Here is a 22,412-nt window from a genome sequence, read left to right on the forward strand (position 1 = left end):
ACACTTTGTAATGTAGGCCCTGAGAGGAGCGGAGACAATGTATTTCCAAATGGACACTATAATAATCTTCTTTACTTGATTTTACTAGCGGCTTTCTAAACTGCAGAATTTGTGCATCACAGCATAGGCCAATCGGTATGCCAACACTAGGAAGAGGACATTCCTCCCTTATCTCACCTCACTTGCTCACATTGTATATAGACTTATTTTTCACTGTATTATTGACTGTATGTTTGTTCTACTCCATGTGTAACTATGTGTTGTTGTATGTGTCGAACTGCTTTGCTTTATCTTGGCCAGGTCGCAATTGTAAATGAGAAAGTGTTCTCAATTTGCCTACCTGGTTAAATAAAGGTGAAATAAAAAGAAATAAAAAAAATGTATGTATAAAGGTGCCTTATACTTTTTAAAACCAGTGGGGGGCAGTGTTTGATCGCAGAATGAACCAACTGGATATTTTATAGCAGACGTCTATCAATCATTATTGTAGGTAGGTCTATACAATCTCCAATGGAAAATAATAACACCAGGCCAGTCATCATCAGGTAGGCTAAATAGTCGAATGTATGGATTATTCCCAGTGTAGGAAGTGTTTTTGTGATAAATAACATTTTATTCCTAGCCTATCTCATAGCTATGTTTTCCTATTGGCTACCATAGTTTATGTCTATGTCTATATTATATCATGTCTGGTGGCCAAGTGTAGCCTGATCCCAGATCTGTTTGTTCTTTTGCCAATTCCATTGTCATTGTCAAACAAAACATGTTTGACATGACAAATCCGTAAGGAGTTGGCAAGAGAGCAGAAACAGACTGGCACCCAGGCTACACCAAGCCTGTATGATTTGGCTTCCCTTTCATCCCATTTGTGGCGCACAATGCCTCAAAATATCAGGGATATTCCAGCAGGGCCAGAGACCCCATACAAGACCTCCTCTTTATCAACGGACTTCCCCCTCTGCCTCTGTGCTCAGGCTCTGGAGCGCCGCCGATCGGTAATAAGAATTTTAAATCTCGCCAAGATGGAGGTCTCTTGCCTATTGACGAGAGAAAAGATTGCGTGCGTGTTACAGTAGAATATAATTTCAATGGTGTTGCATTTCAATTTTCTTGGAAAATCTAGAGGAAGTCAATTCTTTGGAGATTGTTTTTCCATATCGGTATTCCAGCCATGAGCTCTGGAGAGGGAATAGATGAGGCTGCTAAAGATGCGGCCGACATAGCGGCGTTTTTCAAGTCCGGTAAGTGAAAGAGGGGCGAGAACCTACGGTAGCCCACTGTATTGATAATGCCATCTACATTGTTCCCGTATAGATGGTAAACGGATCAACAAATTCAGCAATTGGTGGGTGGATGCGTTAGAGAGATACGATTATTCTTCTCCTAAACAGGCTCCCTGTCATCCTCTCTGTTTTTATTCCAATATGATAACAGAGTGAACCTCAGATTATAGTAAATTACGCACACTTCAATGTAAAAAACAACAACATACCTGTCTTGGATGGTTTATAATCTAGAAATGAAATGTAATAAATGTATCCCTATCCCGAGATGTGTGTAGAATAAATCTTTCAATTATTCTGTACCCTGCGTCGTGGCCAACGAACCTTTTGCAGTGAGCTGCTTGTTAGTCAGAACCACATCCTGTAGATTGTGATAGCCTATCATGTAAACAAACTGTAGCCTATGATGCCGCCCAGGTGAAGAAGCTGCACAACCTATCTGTAACATAACTGAGTTTTAGACCAGGCTTACGTAGCCTATGGAAACATCTTCCTGTTTACTCTCATACAATGTGTTATGGAATAACCAAGAATAGACTATCACGTTTTTCTATTGCTGTTTAGTTTATTTAGATACCCATTAGTCCATCATGGCAATAAACAAATCCCTAACAAATGTATCCTTACAAAATATTCAGATTATTGTGTTATTATTGTTATTTACTTTAACATATCTAATACCAATGAGTTTATCTCTGGTATACATTCTAATATTTTTTTCTCTCTAGTCAATTTAATGACCTAACATAATGTATTTTTCTTTTACCCTAGTAGGCCAAACCTATTAAATCCCAGAAGTGGTCCACACCACACACTACCATCATTTCCCCCAACATTAATTGGGGTAAGAATGTAATTCTAATGGAATTAACATTTTGGAAAGTAAAAAAAAAGTGCATATAGGTGCCTTGGGAACGTCCTTGGACCATGATGAGACCACCTCAGATGATCCACAGTCAGAGCAGCTGTTCGTTTGCGCTCAGCTGTTTCTGTAGCATCTGGTCTGGTGCATCTTGGTCAAGAAGTCTGTTTCCCACCATCCCCATTGACGACACACAGACAGAAGTTTGAGTGGGACAGACAGGGTCAAGCTGAAGTGAAGAAGGGACTGAGTCTATTGGAAAGATGAGTGATATAGCCTAATGATTTATATAATACATTCTATTCTGTTCTTTAGTGAATGCATGTCACACAGCATTGACTTGAGCGTTTAGGTCACTGGAGTCTGGAGGTAAAGGAAGTTAAGAAAGAGCTGTCGAAAGACAATGTTAGGAATTGGGTTTGGCGAAGGAATGTTCCAACATTAATGGAGTCAAGGGACCTCGAACTATAGGCTGATGGTCATATCTAACAAGGTAGAAATATATACATCTGGCTATGTTCCTTTCTCCCATAGTTACCACAAATATTTCCTCGCAGTGTCTCTTTAAGACAGCTTGGAATGCTATAATGGATTGTATTATATTGTTGCAGTCTACTGTTGGTATGTGGCCAGTGTTTTCTGCTGTAGCTGCTAGAGACCATGTCCTGGGAGTTAACAATAACAACATGAACCTGAATGATGTGCATGAACAACATTTGCCTGTAAATGGTCTCTGTCTAGATGCTTTGAGGTTTGAGTAGCCAATTTTTCCTATTATTGTTAACCGTAAGGACTCAGCTTAGCTTGCTGTATCGGGTAATTAGGTTGTATTTTGCGCAGTGTTCAAGCTAGTAAGTGTTTTGCATGGTGATGCATTTAGACTTTCAAATGTCACACATATTGTGTAGGTGCTAAAACTGTGAAAGCTAGTTATGACGGTGTAAGAGAGAGGCCAGTGAAACACAGCGCAAACAACATGACCCATAACTGTGTCCAAGCATACGATAGATAGGAGCAAGGAATATGTTGGCTAAGTCCCAAAAGCTATTCCATATAGTCCACTACTTTTGACCAGAGCCCTATGCCTTTGAGGTACTATATAGGGAATAGGGAATATATTCACTATAATAGGGTGCCATTTGGGATGCAACCATGGATATGTTGTTTGGCCTGTCCGTATCCTACAACACTATTCATCCTGAAGCCACAGTGAAGGACAGAAAAGGCCATCCCACTTTCTGTAACCTCTCCAGCAGGCTTCCTAATTGCTGCTGGCTTGTTGAGCGTTGAAATCTTGGCACAAAGTTGCTCTTTCTTGTTGCACTGAAACAGATTTCTTTGGTTTGGGGAGTTCTGGGTGCACCCACTGTGATGCCCTAGTTAGTCTTGAGTAGGACTTCGGGTTGTGTCCCAAATGGCACCCTATTCCCTATATAGTGCACTAGTTTTGACCAGGGTAGGAATAGCGTGCCTTTTTTGACTCGTATGGCTGTACTAAACGGCCTGGCTGAAGTTGTTATATGTCATTTAAGAAGAGACTGGGCTAATTTTAGTATTCACCCTTTGAAGAGTATCTAACGCGATGATATACTAGACAGTCTGTATTGGAAGACGATACGCATAACATAAGTCATAGCTCGATGATTTAGGGAAGTCAACTATCAAAACAGTATTCCTTTCAGTTTATGGAGACATATTTCTGTTTGGAGTCGTGGTAGTCATGGAGATGTTGTGCTAGTCATAGTCGTCTATTATTCCTTGTCATTATTTTGTGATGAGTTAGACAGATGGACATTATTATGTCATTCCCACAAACATTGTATAGATCCCACATTTTATATGGAGTCATCCTCTTGTGAGCTAATCCGTGAGATTGTCATAACTTTTAGTTGACTTGACGATGAGGCTCATTACAGCAGCTCAGTAGCATGCCTATGATGTCAGCCCACACAAAGCTTTAGGTTTATGTCCCAAGGAATTCAAAACTATTGCACTGTATGCTTATATTCACTTTACACTGAGTGTACTAAACATTAGGAACACCTGCTCATAGACTGACATAGACTGACCAGGTGAATCCTGGTGGAAGCTATAATCCCGTGTTGATGTCACTTGTTAAATCCGCTTCAATCAGTGTAGATAAAAGGGAGGAGACAGGTTGAAGACGGATTTTTAAGCCTTGAGACAATTGAGACATGGATTGTGTATGTGTGCCATTCAGACGGTGAATGGGAAAGACAAAGGATTGAAGTGCCTTTGAACGGTGTATGGTAGTAGGTGCCAGGCGCACCGCTTGAGTGTCAAGTACTGCAAAGCTGCTGGGTTTTTCACACTCAACAGTTTCCCGTGTGTATCGAGAATGGTCCACCTCCCAAAGGACGTCCAGCCAATTGGACACAACTGTGGGAAGAGTTGTAGTCAACATGGACCAGCATCCATGTGGGAACGCTTTCAACACCTTGTAGAGTCCATGCCCCGACGAATCTGTTCTGAGGGCAAAAGGGAGGGGTGCAACTAAATTTTAGGAAGGTGTTCCTAATGTTTTATACACTCAGTGTATATTAACACTATGTATTAACTATTTACCTAGTTATTACATTGGCACTGAGTGTAGTATACAGAGCTTTGGGAAGGCATAAGGTGGTCTTGGCCTGTTTGATGTGAGTTGGCTCTTACAGGGATCATCCTGTCCCTCACTGTACAGTAAGCTGTTGTAATGCAGAGCTGCTCGCTGACTATTCATAGCGTACAGTGGCATTGCCCATTAGCTTTCAATGACCCAAATCAGGAGGTCATTTTCAGTGGCTTTTTAAGGATAGCAGACTGAAAGAATTGTGTAATTGAATTATGCTTATTTTTCTTGCTTTTTAGGAACAAGACAAAGAATGTATGAGGTGTAACTAACTTTTATGACACAGCATCATGCCATGCTTACAAATGAGTACGCTGTAGCTCAATCAGGCACCAATGAGTCCTGATTTACAAGGTAATAATATACTAGTCATCCATCATACCACCAGTGGTATAATGAGACCTATGGTTCCAACAAAGATATAGTGTTTACTATGTCAAAGTACCTTCTATTTTTGTCCTGTATCAAATACCGTAGTCAGGCGCCATTTTCCACCACATAGCAGCCTTGCTTTGACCATTTACCATATTACACAGTGGGGTTGTTCTTGTGAGAGGACGGCCGTTACATTGGCAACGGTATAAATCAGGATATATTCTGTGTACATGATTGTTCCACTATCCAGCTCAGAGCAGGCTGAGGTTTACCAATTACTTTCATTTGATTGGATCTTTAGAAAAGCCCCTTTACTAATTTCTTATGTACCCATTCCATTTAAACATGACTTGCTTTCTAGTGGTGATATTATACCATTGAAACGTCACAGTTATCATCTATTTACCATCAACTGTTGGGCATGAAAATTCAAAATGTCTTTGTCCGTTTAGGAATGAAAAATGAGATTACGACTAGGCCTAATTAGACTGGCCAGTAATGTGAGCCAAATTGTTGTACTGCCTGTGATCCAGCGTTATCACCCAGTGTGATCATGCTTATCGAAGTGGAAACCTAAGTGTTATGTAATAAAATGTCTACTGGCTGCTGCTGAGGAACAGACTTGACCCAGCTAAAGTCTTCTTAGCTGTGTCATTAATAATGGTGTAGTGTAGTAGGGATCAGATGCTCCAGAATCAATTCACTTCATAAGAGAGGGAGAAGGGGAGAGAGAGAGAGGGAGCGAGAGAGAGAGGGAGCGAGAGAAAGAGAGTGAACGAAAGGAAGAACAGAAAAAACACCTCTGCAAATGATAGAGTAGTAAAGGCTAAAGTCAGGGTGGAGTAGACCATCATGGCTTGATTTTATACATATTCTACAGTCAGAAAGAATCCTCTTGCGTTCTATCGCAAAGTAATTGGCAGTTGCTTCTAGTGGAGTAGAGGCAATCAGCCCAGAGTGGCATTGCACCATGAGACAGCCTCAGCCCAGTCGCCATCATTCCATCCTCCTCATAATTGGAAAAAGAAGAGCTTTTGACTGGAGCTGTTCTGTTTTGCCCAGACTCACTTCGGTGGTTTGGTTTCCCTCCTCCTCTCTTCAGCGAGTCCACTGTATGCTCACAATGGACAGCAGATGTTTTAGTGCTGCTTGACTGTTATGGATTTGTTTATTGTAGAGCTGTTTATAAAGCAGCCTGCTTAGTGTCTTTTATGAGATCCATGGCATTTATAGTATAGATTAGTTAGAGATACTAGGCTTTTCACTGACCCACAGAACTAGATAAGGCCACATCTCACTCAAAGCAGCAATCGGTGCACAATTCTGTAGTATAGATCATAAACTGTAGGCCTATGCTGTAGGCCTATAATCTGTAGGCCTATATAAATTGTGTGGAAGAAATCTAAAGAAAATCGTTAAAACTGCTTGCATGATCAGAAGAATAGCAAAGTATTTACCAGGAAAGATTCTTAAGCAAACAACCCAAGCATGAATTGGGAGTCAGGTGAACTACTGTTCTGTGATCTGGGGAAATTCATCAGAAAGTGAGATTAGGAGGATGCAGATTGCACAGAACAAAGCAACAAGGATTGTTTTAGGGTGGAGATATGATACTTCTCTTGTAGTCATATACAATGGTCTTGGGTGGTCATCAATCAACAAGATAATTGAAAAACAAATGCTTATTTTATTTTACAAAGTACACCACTTAAAACAGCCGAACACATACACAGTATTCAGTTGGTAAGAGACAGACATTCAGTCATTACAAGAAATAGATTGTCCCCCATCTATGTCTTATCTCGGCAGAGAAGAGAAATAGGCAAAATAACATTTCGAATCAGAGTAATAAAGAAATTGAATAATTTATCTAGCCAACCAGAAACCTTTCAATTTATAAATTCATACAATACTTGTATTACTTGTAACAAGAACCACTTAAATATAACAAATTGCAAGGTTGTGCAGGACTATGGTAGATGAACAAACCAATCTATCTTTTAAGACTGTTAGATTATTTATCTGGTCAATATGGCAGTGTATTATGTCTGTTGTTTATAACAGTTTGTTAAATGTGATTGTATTGTAAATTGTATTTTAATGTTTAAGGACTCTTGGAAGATTAGTCCAAGTGAGGATTAAAAGAGATCCTAATAAAATAAAACACTAACGCTTGCAGAGCTTAAAGTCATTGCTTACAGGGTAAGGAAACCAATATGTCATTTGGGTGAACTATCCCTTTAATAACATTAATTTCCCATTTAAATAGTCCCGATTTGCATACAGATAACCGTCAATGTCAATAAGTAGGAATTGAGAATGCAGAGTGAAGTCGATAACTAGCCTAAGGGATGGCTTAATTCAGTCAGGAATATAGAGGTATCAATCACAGCAGCCTCAGCCTGCCACCCACGTTGCCTGGGGGCCAGGAAGGAAGGAAAGAAAAGGGATTGTGGGCCATGAAGAAGAAGAGTGGCTTTGGGCTGAGCCTGCCTGTGTGTCTCCTTGAAATCCCTCATCTGATAAGAGAGGATTTCCTATCCATCAGAAAACCTCAGCCACCCACACCCTACCAGACACACACACCCTACCAGACACACATACCCTACCAGACACAAGGCGTCTGGAATCAGGGCATCTCATCTCAGAACCCTGGCCTCCTAGGTGTCTGTCTGCCGGCCTGCCTTCCTGTCTGTGTCCCTCTCAGAGACTAGCTGTTATATCAAACAGAGCAGCAGGGTTTTATGTGTTTCTGAGCTTATGTATTAACACCCCTCTTCTCTCTGATGGTAATAATAAACTCAGACGCACACACACACACACACACACACACACACACACACACACACACACACACACACACACACACAAGCGCATTTTAATCCTTCCCGTCGTTCATGCAGGACGGTATATTAAAAATCATATACTATTAAAAGCCTTTATGTTTTGAGAACATGCCTTTCCTCTTTTTAATGAGGTTGCGGCACGCACACGCACACGTACACATCCACGCACACGTACATATACACACACACAGACAGGGCTCAGTTTGGGAATCAAAGCAGCATGGCCCATAGTGGGACTGAGCTAGGGGATGTTTGGTGTGGTGTGGTTGCAGCTGTGTGCCCTCCCTGTGCTTGTCTTCAGTGAACAGCTGTGCACAGCTTGTCAAACAGGAACTCCACACGGAGCGAAACATCCTCTCCCCTTTGAAGACACTAACATCTTTAGATCCTCCTGGTGCTGCACTCTGCCAGTGGTCGCCTGGTTGAAATAGATCACCCGCCGCTGCTCAGATTTGTATAAAAACAAGCAAACTAAACTAAAATCCACATAGACAATATTGTCTATCTCATTCACCCCGTTCAAGTTGGTGTTTGTTTGTATGAGAGACATCGTTTTGGTCCACTTTTAGATGTCATACCCTGGATAGTTAGACATGTAACTGACTGTAACTCATAGCCATTTCCATGTTAGAAAACCCCTAGGTGAATAGGCAAGAGTAGGATAGCAGAGATACAATGTAGGATGTCAGTTACAAAGCCTAAGGCTTCGTCTTACAGCAGGGGACACTCTAGTCTATATTTACATTACAATTTTTACATTTCAGTCATTTAGCAGACACTCTTATCCAGAGTGACTTACAGTTCGTGCATTCACCTGAAGATAGCTAGACAACCACATAATCACAGTCATAGTAAGTACATTTAATAAATAAGTGTTAGTTCAAGAAAGGCACGTTTTTTGGGGGGTGGATGGGGGAGGTTTCAATCGGATCATCATCATGTGAATTCCCCATCACATGTCTTCGAGACACTTTAATTGTGACCTTAGTATAGCCTAACATAAAATCCACAATGCTGTTAACATCGAACAGCCACTGCAGTTCGCCGCCCATTTAATCCCTAGCAGCAGCATATGCTGGTTTGTCTTTTGAGAAGCAGGCAAAGTAGAGCTAAGCTGTAGCTATCCCGTGCCACTGATAGATGAATGACCCAGAAAGAAAACAGGGCTGTACTGCCAACAGCCCACAACACCACAGTACTGCCATAGACGTAGAAGTGAGTCAGTCTGTCAGAATGAAGAGAAAGCCTCACTTAACGCACTGTAATGTGCCACTGTAAAAATCAGAGCAGACGATGACAGACTGTGTTTAACTTTAATGACTCCAGGTGAATTATCCAGCATTCCGGCTTCAAAGATATCATTTTTGTCAGGCGGGTGGCGGTAGAAAGATCTGCAGATTCCCGCTCAGGGGTTCTATATCATGATTCATTCCTGAACCAGTTTGTCAGCTGTAAGTCATTTGGTGGCTTCATGTTCAATTCTGTGTGCGTCCCAAATGCAAATGGTACCCTATTCCCTGTATAATGCACTACTGTTGTATTGGGAATAGGGTGCCATTTGTGACACAACCCATGTTTCATGCTGTTTCATGTCTTTGACTAGCCAGATACTGGGATCAAAGCAGCTCTTCCTTGTCCTCTCATCTGCAGGCAATAATCACATGCTCAAGGTCGGAAGAGATTCTCAAAGCCAGGCCACTATGTTCATTCGCTGACTATTCTTTTTTCATCTTAATTTTTCTAGATTCTCTCCCTCTTTCAAAATGTGAGCCCAAACTGGACGGACCCTGTCAACACGCAGGTAATTTATTTACTTCATTCTTTTGCTTTGTCTGCGGAATGTATTGTATAATTGTGCTACGCGTATGACGTGGCATCTTGCTTTGGGATACCCTCTCAGATATCTGTTTATGCCTGTTTGTGGTCAGGTTTGGGGAAGAAACAGAAACCGATCCTATCATATCTCGTTAAGAGAGAGAGATTAAATTACCTCTCATTTGAGCTCCCCTTATCTCTCTGCTTGGGTACATGGGTATACTGTACACAGCTATTATATATAGTATATTACATGGCTGCTGTTGCCAGTGACCTGCTCTTAGTGCACCCCAACTGATTGAGAGTGAAAGTTAAGTACAGAGGGTCTGGTTTAACTGAAGGTCCTCATCACTGACTCAGTGCCATCAGAGCCTACCGGTGTATTTTTTCCATCATGGATGCTTTCTTGTGTGTAGTCATTTCCTATTAGGCTCTACATGGAGTCTTGAAGGTTCATGTAGTATAGAGTTTTCACCTGTGACATTCTTCATGGCTAACTGGTCACTGACCTGCTTATTTCTCAACTAGGTGACACAAGGTGACACACGCAGACACACACACAGACACGGCTACACTTCACCGCACTTGACTAGTTGGCACGTGGTCAACCAGACTGTCACCTGCTTACTAACTGAATGCCATCACGGTCTCTGTGTTCTTTATGTTATTTATGTTCAGAAGGCCTGTGTTTAAAAACACACTGTCCAAACTTCACACCTAGACGGATTGGTTACTGATCCGTAGCATATTCTGTTTTCCACATTCTGTTAGGTGAAGTGAAGTATTTAACACATTTGTATCTACTATGACGAACCTGTTAGATGCTGCACATTCATTTGCAGGTGTTTCAGCTGCCAAGTTAATTATATAGGGTTAATAATGAGTTTCAATGAGGATATTTGCTGACTCTGCTGTTACTAAAGATGGTCTGTGTTGGCTAGAGGGGAAAACGGTTTATGTGTGAATTATTCAATAAAGTTGACCAAACATTTTTCTATCTGCTGAAAATTCCCTTTGGATATTTTGAATGCTACGTAGTTAGGAGAAGTAGGCTATGTTATGTCATGATTATTTTAGCTTACCTTTTGCTGGTGGCCAAAATCTACCGTGTGCGCTAGGTGTCATGTTCTTGTGAACAAATTACAATTCTCTTTCCATATTGATATGGTTGTATCAGTCTAATACATAACATCAGTATGTCTTTCAGGCAAGCATTATGGTCATTCTTTTTCTGTCTTTCATACTGATAGCAATGCATTTTTCTTTGGAAGATCTTAGCAGAACAGAAAGTGTAAGATTGTGTGTGATTGAAGTGTATAGGCTACACCTTACTATAATCTCCCAGCAGAACATAGAACTGTCTCTCCCTTAATTGGGGCTTGCTGTGGATCAGGATTAGTAAGAACAGTTCTGCTCTGTTCTGTTCTGTGTTCCTGTGGGAGAGACAGAGGCACACACACACAAAAATGTCTCTCTGCTCTCCAGAGGAGGGCCTGTCTTTGGACGCTGCAAAACCTCTGCCTGTGCTGTCAGTAGAGATCAGACCTGCTATGGTGACAGGGCTGGGATGGGAGGTATGGGAGGGCTGGGCTAAGAGGGCTGGGCTAGGAGGGCTGGGCTAGGAGGGCTAGGCTAGGAGGACTAGGCTAGGAGGGCTAGGCTAGGAGGGCTGGGCTAGGAGGGCTAGGCTAGGAGGACTAGGCTAGGAGGGCTAGGCTAGGAGGGCTGGGCTAGGAGGGCTAGGATAGGAGGGCTAGGCTAGGAGGGCTGGGCAAGGAGGACTAGGATAGGAGGCATAGGATAGGAGGGCTGGGTCAGGAGGGTTGGGATAGGAGGGGGGTTGGGATAGGAGGGCTGGGTTAGGAGGGCTGGGTTAGGAGGGCTGAGCTGGGCTAGGAGGTCTGGGCTAGAAGCGAGGACTAGGAGGGCTGGGCTAGGACGGTTGTGCTAGGAGGGCTGGGCTAGGACGGTTGTGCTAGGAGGGCTGGGCTAGGAGGACTTTGCTAGGAGGGCTAGGATAGGCCATGCATTAAAACATGAGAGCACTCCTTTCATGTCTGTTGAAAGCAGGAGGAGAGGAGAGGCTTGCTAGCTCACGCTCACACACTCCCTCAGACTGTATTACTGAGATGAATACGATCATACAGTAGGAAGTGAGTAGCAACAATAGACATTTACTCTGTGAACCATTTGCCCATGGTCTATTGTCATTAAACATATATACAGCCAAATGCATCTCAGATGGCGCAGCAGGACTTTAGGATCCCCTATAGTAAGAACAGAGACACATCTCTGGCTGCCATCTTTATTCTGAGAGCAATTCCAGGAAATCCCTTTGAGGACCATTAAGTCTCGTGTTTACACACAGAATGAGTCCAGAGTGTGTTCACTGTTCTCTGCTACGCGGCAGGGAGCGATGTACAGCAGGTGGAGAACCCTATTTCCATAAATGTCTGATTTTATACAGCAGCAGTACAGCTTGGTTCTCTGTTTGCATCCAGATAAATGTCCTGGACGACGGTTTGTCAGTGTCACCACACTCAGCAAGACATGCTGCAAAAGCCGCATAGATCTTTTACTTAAACTTGCCCACAATATACATAATATGTCATTTAGAAAATGATAAGCTTTTGTAATATGGAAAATAGCATCAACAAATAACTGATTATAATGCTCTATTACATTATAATAATAATGCAGAAGAGTCTTTAAGTGCAGCACAAATCACCAAAGGTAATTTTTTTTTTAACTCGGCAAGTCAGTTAAGAACAAATTCTTATTTACAATGAGGGCCTACCCCTGCCAAACACTGGGCCAATTGTGCGCCGCCCTATGGGACTCCCAATCATGGCCGGATGTGATACAGCCTGGATTCAAACCAGGGACTGTAGCGACACCTCTTGCACTGAGATGCAGTGCCTTTGACTGCTGCGCCACTCGGGATGACTCCTATTGATAAATAGCACAATAGATGACCCTTAGCAGATTATCATCCCATCTCAATGGGTACCTTGGTATTGCCTCTTGAGCTACCAGTGTCGTGAAGACATTAATATTTATATTGCACTGTATAATAATGATATATATCACACTATACTGTATATTGCCCTATATAATTCTCCATATATCCCTGATAGGCCCTAGCTGTCAGCAGTGTTCATTCTCCAGGGAGGGCTGCATGCTACAGACAGTGGTAGAGTGATGTGGTGGTGGGGGAGGGAAGAGGGAAGTAGTGTTACCCAGTAATTGACTTAGTCCCACCCTCCGCCTGCAGGCCTGGTGGTCATGTGCCCCATATGTCTATGACAACACTGTTGAGGTCCTGCCTGGGCTGCATAGCATGTGAGCTCACAACAGCATTTTCAATTACAGAGTACAGCTATTCTGAACAGAAAAGCATTTCGATTACTAGTGCAAAGATGATATATACAGTATATATCTCCCTCTATATATATATATATATATATATATATATATATTTGCATAAATTTGCACTAGTAATCGAAATGCTATATATATATATATATATTTATATATATATATACACTGTTGAAGTCGGAAGTTTACATACACTTAGGTTGGAGTCATTAAAACTTGTTTTTCAATCACTCCACAAATTTCTACTTTGTGCATGACACAAGTCATTTTTCCAACAATTGTTTACAGACAGATTATTTCACTTATAATTCACTGTATCACAATTCCAGTGGGAAGTTTACATACATGAAGTTGACTGTGTCTTTAAACAGCTTGGAAAATTCCAGAAATTATGTCATGGCTTTATAATCTTCTGATAGGCTAATTGACAGCATCTGAGTCAATTGGAGGTGTACCTGTGGATGTATTTCAAGGTCTACCTTCAAACTCAGTGCCTCTTTGCTTGACATCATGGGAAAATCAAAAGAAATCAGCCAAGACCTCAGAAAAAAAAATGTTGACATCCACAAGTCTGGTTCATCCTTGGGAGCAATTTCCAAACGCCTGAAGGTACCACGTTCATCTGTAAAAACAATTGTACGCAAGTATAAACACCATGGGACCACGCAGCTGTCATACCGCTCAGGAAGGAGACGCGTTCTGTCTCCTAGAGATGAACGTACTTTGGTGTGAAAAGTGCAAATCAATCCCAGAACAACAGCAAAGGACTTTGTGAAGATGCTGGAGGAAACAGGTACAAAAGTATCTATATCCACAGTAAAACGAGTCCTATATTGACGTCACCTGAAAGGTTGCTCAGCAAGGAAGAAGCCACTGCTCCAAAATAAAAAAGCCAGACTATGGTTTGCAACTGCACATGGGGACAAAGATTGTACTTTTTGGAGAAATGTCCTCTGGTCTGATGAAACAAAAATAGAACTGTTTGGCCATAATGACAATCGTTATGTTTGGAGGAAAAAGGGGGAGGCTTGCAATCCGAAGAACACCATCCCAACCGTGAAGCACGAGGGTGACAGCATCATGTTGTGGAGGTAATTTGCTGCAGGAGGGACTGGTGCACTTCGCAAAATATATGGCATCATGAGGAGGAAAATTATGTGGATATATTGACGCAACATCTCAGGACATCAGTCAGGAAGTTAAAGCTTGGTCGCAAATGGGTCTTCCAAATGGACAATGACCCCAAGTATACTTCCAAAGTTGTGGCAAAATGGCTTAAGGACAACAAAGTCAAGGTATTGGAGTGGCCATCCCAAAGCCCTGACCTCAATCCTATAGAAAATTTGTGGGCAGAACTGAAAAAGCGTGTGCGAATAAGGAGGCCTACAATCCTGACTCAGTTACATCAGCTCTGCCAGGAGGAATGGGCCAAAAATCCACCCAATTTATTGTGGGAAGCTTGTGGAGAGCTACCCGACACGGTTGACCCAAGTTAAACAATTTAAGGCAATGCTACCAAATACTAATTGAGTGTATGTAAACTTCTGACCCACTGGGAATGTGATGAAATAAATAAAAGCTGAAATAAATCATTCTCTCTACTATTATTCTGACATTTCACATTCTTAAATAAAGTGGTGATTCTAACTGATCTAAAACAGGGACTTTTTACTAGGATTAAATGTCAGGATTTGTGAAAAACGGAGTTTAAATGTATTTGGCTAAGGTGTATGTAAACTTCCGACTTCAACTGTATCTCTCTCTCTCTCGCTCTCTCTCTCTCTCTCTCTCTCTCTATATATATATATATATATAATCTCTTTCTGTCTCCTCCTTTTTAGTCTTTTATCATCTGTTTTAACCTCCTCTGCTGTCATCCTTAGCTGAAGATGATGCTGTTGATGAAACTCTACCGTTGCTGTGAGGATCCAAGCTGTACCATTATAAGCCCAGCACCTCATGATGATCCTGTTAGAGGCTGCTCACTGCTCTCGCATTTACTCTCCCTTACTCCCCTGACTGCATGACCCAGCACAGCTGTCTCCATGTCATATACCACAGGGGTCCACTTGGCCCCACTCTGCCATTCCCTACGCCTCTACACCCCCTGGCCCCTAACAGTAGGAGGCGGTGACAACCTGTATGATGCCTCGACCCTGCTCCCCTGTCCCTCCCTGTCTGCCTGCCCACCTGTCCCCCTGTCTCTTCTGCCTTCAGCACAACACAACAAACCCAATCCCACAGCCCACCTTCTGTAACAGTGCTGTTTACTCCATTACAACCAGTCTTAATGCTAATTGTTAAGTTAACATGCCTCCACTCTCCTCCTCCCTCCTCTTCCGCTTCCGGGCCGCTGCCTGTGAGCAGTTGCTTGCTTGTCTCTCCGTTCCCACTCCTTAATTGCCTCCGTGCGTCTTCATACGCAAGGGACATGGAAATAATTCATGAGCAGTAATGAAAGCTGAAGTGTCACCACCTCAACCCAGCTCCCCTCCCTTAGTTCCTCCCTACCCTGGCCTCTCTCTATGGAGCAGAGTGTAACAGAATATCAAATGAGCTCCAGAAACCACTTCCTTCTCTGGTTTTGTAACAGTATTTTTATTGGAATTTCACAAACCCATATTCCTTCTCTGGTTAAAACAGTCCAAGGCTTGGGAGGCTGGCGGGAATCAGGATCTGTCAGACTGTTTGAGCCTTGTAGCCATGTCCATGGTTATTATTATTTTACTCCGTTTTTTTCTCTCCAATTTCATGATATCCAATTGGTAGTTACAGTCTTGTCTTATCGCTGCAACTCCCGTACGGACTCGGGAGAGGCAAAGGTCAAGAGCCATGCGTCCTCCGAAACACAACCCAACCAAACCACACTGCTTCTTGACACAATGCCCATCCAACCCGGAAGCCAGCCGCACCAGTGTGTCGGAGGAAACACCGTGCACCTGGCCCGCCACAGGCCAAAGCCTCCCCTAACCCGGACGACGCTGGGCCAATTGTGTGCCGCCCCATGGGTCTCCCGGTCGTGTCAGGCTGCGACAGAGCCTGGACTCGAACCCAGAATCTCTAGTGGCACAGCTAGCACTGCCTTAGACCACTACGCCAGTCTGGAGGCCATGGTTATTATTATTCAGACAGCGAGATCCAACGGGAGGACGAACCACACTGTGTGGTTCGAACAGGACTAAGGATAGTTCTGAGTTTCATCTGCAGAATTAGAATGTGAATAAAGCCCATGTGGCAAATATTGAGAAAGACCCAGTCAGCGCCAGCTAGCAGAGCCTGTTACAGCATTTAGCTACAGCTAGCTACAGCAGCGAAACTGCAAATCAAAACTGACAGTGAAAGCACAATAATTTACTACCTTCTCATCGAGCTAATGGATTTAGAAAGCTCACATCCATATTTCGGACAGCATTAGGCATCACCTAATGTCATAAAGGAATAGGCAGCCTCGACGCAGCAGTCTATTAACTAACTAACATAACTCCAGCGGTCTTTTTAAATAGCTATTACAATAAAATGGCATTATTATATATTTTTTAATTTCACAGTATTATTCCAACCTCATAGTGTGGAAATATATATAAAACACAGGAAAAGTATTTGACTGCACTGAGCCTTATATATATATATATTATAAGTAATCAAATGACAAGAAACCAACAGTCTTTTTAGACAGAGACAACACAGGCCTAGCTGTGGTTCAAACGTCCATTATTGCAGATTGAGACTGTAGTCCTGGTATGTTGATGAATTGATATAGACAAACACGGACTGGTCTCAGATCAGACTCAGCGTCCTGGCAGGGCGACAGAGAGGCAGCATGGTAGTGATCCAGGTCGCCTATTAATACACCCTGCCGCTGAGCCTCTGCTCATTTTCTCACTTTCTCTGTGTTAGCCTGGTTCAACCAGACTGAACAATGCATTATCCACTGTTTCAGTCTGGTTTCACCAGGCTAACCCTGGGTGTCAGGAAAGGCAACTCATCATCACACCTCATTCCAGCCACAGCAACCTCAACCTGTGTATTATTAGTTTACCCAAAACACATCCATGTTACTAGGTTACCACTTCCTCTGGATTAGTTTGTTACCTGTGGATTTGACTCTTTAGTGCAATGTGGTCAGTATGAATGGATTACTGTAGATGAGTTAATGTGGTGCGCTGCCAAAAGGAACATTGTTTCAGGAAAGCTGGATCTAGCTGAAGTTAATGTACTGGCTTACAGTTGTTACAAGTTACAACATAACACACCTTTCACAGTACTTTGTAGTCGAGAGAGAGTGAGTGTAGTAATGCACTATAAAGGGAATAGCATGCCATTTGGGACACACAGTGTCTGGCGGTCATTTCTGGTGTTTAAGCCACCTGTCCAGACCTCTGCTGTTGTGTCCATGGCCCCAATGTCCCTCCCAGAGTCAGTCAGTTCACAGGCAGCAGCACTCAGCCTAGCCTGCCTAGAGAATGACAAAACACAGCCTGACGGCAGGCAGTGCCCTCAGGGGGGAGACGTAACCCCTCTCACACACACACACATTCATGCACGCACATACACCTCGGAGGACGGACTAGGGACGAGACACAACCTCAGAGAGAGCACTGCCGGTTCTGTTGCTAGAGAGCACTGATGCATGTGAGAGAGAGGTTCTAGTCCATCACACTCCCATCATCAGCCTCTGGAAGGGCCCTCCTCCCCCACACCAACCAATAGGGAGGCAGAGATAGCTCTCATGGTCCAGAGATTGGGTTGGTAGGAGGTGGTGGTATTGCACTGACTGTAATGTAAAGGAAGCTGGATGGGGTTTGGCTGGTTCTATTCCAAAGCTCTTAGCACAGGGGCCTGTTGACATGCTCATACAGAGCACTGGGGAGAACACAGAGATAGCAGATAGCAAGCACCATCCTTCCTCACTGGTCCTCACTGGTCCCTAGTCCATGGAGCTAAAGCTATTCTAGTGAGAGTCGTTCCTCTCTGCTGCTACCTGGCTTGTTCATGAGCTGAATAGTGTGAGAAGGGAAGAGACATGGCCATGCAGACTCTCTCCATAGGACTCTGTAAGTAGCTACCTTGTGGAATGATATTCTCATCCCTGATGGTTGCATGGCTAGTGAGGCTCTCTTCTTTCTTCACCAAACAATGGCCTATTTATGGAGACAGTCAGTGCTGAATCAGGACAGGATGAAAATCTATTTATTTCTGATATTGTCATGTATTTCTGTCATGTATTTTTCTATGATTCATCTGTTTAGTTGTGCTTGCTGCCCTTGACTGTGCTCATCAGAATGGGATTAGCTCAGTTATCATGAGGCTAATATGATTGTGTCACTTTCCAGTATGGAGAACATTTTTTAAACAGAGGGAAGCAGGGGAACGACTACCTGAACTTATCCAATAAGAAACACTTATTTTAGTTTTCCATTTCAAAACGTTTTGCTACAGTCTGCACTACTGAACATGACCTATGTCATTTAGTTTGGAACATGGCTTGGTCTGGTCAGTCTTCATGTTCTCCTTCATGTGTTGGGAGTCTTTCTTTCATCCTGACACTTGATACTGTTTGTCCTCCACTGCTCTCCTCTCCTTTCAGAGATCACTGTAGATAATTGGTCCTTTCATTTCATCCTCTAGTGGCAAATTAGGTCACCGAGCTGAGAGAAAAACGGGTGGTCATGTGTTGAATGACTAAGAAACTATTTTGGACTATTTTCTAAAAAATGTTTTATTCATTGCTGCAGACATGATGAGGGCAAAGCTGTTGTTTATTGTTGTAGATGTGTTACTTAGGCTATGTCTTTTTTTTTTGGTGGGGGGGGGGGGGTTAGAGTTGTTATGCTTTATTTATCTCACAGTGCTGTGAGGATTTGGTGTGATGTGGCTTGTTTGTCCCTCTGGGGGAGCGATAGCTGTAGACTGAGCCTGTCCAAAGGGCAGGACAGCGTAACTGAACAGGAAGAGCTCAGCTCGTCTGAGGAGGTCATAATCTCTGACTTGGACCTGCTCCAGTACCATGCCATCACTATTACCATTATCTTGGCTACGGTAATCCAAAGGCATCTTGGCTGCTAGCTACGACACAAGGCTCTCATCTGGTGTGGACACCACAACCCATTATGCAGAACTAGTCTGTATAAAGAGGCTTGGAGGGAGTTTTGAGTTTGGCCCAGATAACATACCCAGACCGTGAATGTCCTTCTGCCTGAATCAGAGGGCGAAGGAGTGGGTGTCTGACTCAACAGATTGTAAGAATATTTACAGTTATGGTTGAATTTGTAACTGACAGATCTTTAAGATAATTGTAATGACTCTTCCAACAGGAGATACATACAGGCCTGCACAATTATGTTTTCAATTACATTTATAAAAAAAATATGGATTGTTTCAGATCTCTGCAATGTAGCCAGGCCTCAGTGGAAATGAATGAAGTAGGATGGACATTTGTGTTGAGAAAAAGTGCACTGGCATTAAAACATTTAATATTTCAAGAGGCTGTCATATGTATGCGTCTCTAACACAGTGATGACTATAGAAAAAAGGTTGGTAGGTAGAACATAGGAATGCTGGGGATGCAAGCTGATCCTAACTGTTATAGGCCAATTTCTATTTTGCCCTGTTTATCAAAAGTGTTGGAAAAACAATAATCAACTGACTGGCTTTCTTGATGTCTATAATATTCTCTCTGGTATGCAACCTGGTTTCCGCTCAGATTATGGATGTGTCACTGCAACCTTAAAGGTCCTCAATGATGTCACCATTGCCCTTGATTCAAAGGAATGTTGTGCTGCTATTTATATTGACGGCCAAAGCTTTTGATAAGGTAGACCATTCCATTCTTGTGAGCCGGCTAAGGAGTATTGGTGTCTCTGAGGGGTCTTTGGCCTGGTTTGCTAATTACCTCTCTCAAAGAGTGCAGTGTATGAAGTCAGAACATCTGCTGTCTCAGCCACTGCCTGTCACCAAGGGAGTACCCCAAGGCTCAATCCTAGGCCCCACGCTCTTCTCAATTTACATCAACAACATAGCTCAGGCAGTAGGAAGATCTCTCATCCATTTATATGCAGATGATACAGTCTTAAACTCAGCTGGCCCCTCCCTGGATTTTGTGTTAAACACTCTAAAACAAAGCTTTCTTATTGTCCAACAAGCTTTATCTGCCCTTAACCTTGTTCTGAACACTTCCAAAACAAAGGTCATGTTGTTTGGTAAGAAGAATGCCCCTCTCCCCTCTGGTGTGATTACTACCTCTGAGGGTTTAGAGCTTGAGATAGTCACCTCATAGAAGTACTTGGGAGTATGGCTAGATGGTACACTGTCCTTCTCTCAGCACATATCAAAGCTGCAGGCTAAAGTTAAATCTAGACTTGGTTTCCTCTATCGTAGGTGCTCCTCTTTCACCACAGATGCCAAACTAACCCGGATTGAGATGACCATCCAACCCATGCTAGATCACGGAGACGTAATTTATAGATCGGCAGGTAAGGGTGCTCTCGAGCGGCAAGATGTTCTTTACTATTCGGCCATCAGATTTGACTTCAATGCTCCTTATAGGACACATCACTGCACTCTATATTCCTCTGTAAAATGGTCATCTCTGTATACCCTTCATATGCTTATTGCTTATTGCTTATTTATAAAACCCTCTTAGGCCTCACTCCCCCCTATCTGAGATTCCTACTGCAGCTCTCATCCTCCAAATACAACACCCGTTCTGACAGTCACATTCTGTTAAGGTCCCCAAAGCACAAACATCCCTGGGTCACTCGTCTTTTCAGTTCGCTGCAGCTAGCGAGTGAAATGAGCTGCAACAAACACTCAAACTGGACTGTTTTATCTCCATTGCTTCATTCAAAGACTCAGCCATGGACACTCTTACTGACAGTTGTGGCTGCTTCGCGTGATGTATTGTTGTCTCTACCTTCTTGCCTTTTGTGCTGTTGTCTGTGCCCAATAATGTTTGTACCTTGTTTTGTGCTGCTACCATGTTGTGTTGCTACCATGTTGTTGTCGTGTGGTGTTGCTACCATGCTGTGTTGTCTGGTGTTGCTGCCATGTTATGTTATTGTCTTAGGTCTCTTTATGTAGTGTCTCTCTTGTCGTGATGTGTGTTTTGTCCTATATTTTTATTTTTAATCCCAGGCACCGTCCTCACAGGAGGCCTTTTGCCTTTTGGTAGGCCATCCTTGTAAATAAGTTTTTATTCTTAACTGACTTGCCTAGTTAAATAAAGGTTAAATAAATATATATATATAAAAATGAATATGCTACTTGGAGGTGTTTTTGGCTAGGTTCTATGGGCTTTCCTTGACTAAAAAGCATGCTCAATGTAGAATCCCCTTTGAAATATATATTTTTGCCCTATGAATACCTTGCTCCTCTACAGTAAGCCTTGGATTGGGTCAGCTCTTCGCTAGTCTCTAAACAGACAGACTGGCAGGTGTGTCCCTTTTCCCTGTCAGTTGTCTCAAGTAGCATTAAGGCCCTAGTAGTGAGGATGTGAGTGTGCCTTTCTGCTGTTGATCGTCTAATCTCTATTATAAAGAAATTACAGTGTGTAGGTCTAATGAATAAACCCCCTTTATTCAAGCCATGTGGAGAGCCATGGGGGAGGTTTAAGCCAAGTAAGTGAGGAAGAGAAAACACCAGTATAATGAATATGAATTGGAATTGCAGACCTTTACCGTACCACTGAGTATGTTGTAACATTAGTTCACTTGTTATAAAACATTAAGAATCAACGGAAGGTGACCTCTCGTCTAAGCTGTGCCCTAATTTCCTTTCTCCCCCCTGGGGGTAGTGGAGACCGGATGGAGGATTTGGGGCTGGTTCCCTCGCTGCCTGGTGTGCCTGTGCCCTCACTGTGACTGACTGGGCAGTGTGCACTGACACCTGCTGGACTGGGAGGGAGGCACCACGGACTGCAGGAACCAGGCGCTGGGCTGCATCTGAAATGGCACCCTATTCACTATATAGTGCACTACTTTTGACCCGGTTTTAACACGGTTATAAAATGGTAATGTGGACAGTATTCTTTCTGTCTCACATAAACACATTATTCACATGACGTGCATTCTTGAGATCTCTTTGGCCTGGTTACCCGGATGTTGGTGACAGGCAGCCATATTGAGGAGGACAGTTTGAATTTGATAGTAAACCCTGGGGAAAGAAGGGGGCACGATCTGCCCTTACACTGCATTTAGCTTCTTAATTCAATGTTTACATGCTTG

At 42.9% G+C, this 22,412-nt stretch overlaps 1 protein-coding gene across 4 annotated transcripts in view; it reads left to right on the forward strand.

The window, feature by feature from the left end:
- Positions 1 to 957: 957 nt before the first annotated feature.
- The window catches only part of LOC129857579 (triple functional domain protein-like), a 137,625-nt gene continuing 116,170 nt past the window's right edge, over positions 958 to 22,412 (forward strand). Inside the window, exons 1-2 of one of the 4 annotated variants that reach the window (XM_055925991.1) lie at positions 958 to 1,241; positions 9,743 to 9,799. In XM_055925991.1, coding sequence (XP_055781966.1) covers positions 1,172 to 1,241; positions 9,743 to 9,799 — 127 coding nt within the window. In that variant the 5' untranslated portion in view covers positions 958 to 1,171. The remainder of the gene's footprint in view (positions 1,242 to 9,742; positions 9,800 to 22,412) is intronic. The other 3 variants (XM_055925990.1, XM_055925986.1, XM_055925988.1) reach the window with 3 other exon arrangements.

This window comes from Salvelinus fontinalis, chromosome 6, assembly GCF_029448725.1.
Source record: "Salvelinus fontinalis isolate EN_2023a chromosome 6, ASM2944872v1, whole genome shotgun sequence".
NCBI lineage: Eukaryota > Metazoa > Chordata > Actinopteri > Salmoniformes > Salmonidae > Salvelinus > Salvelinus fontinalis.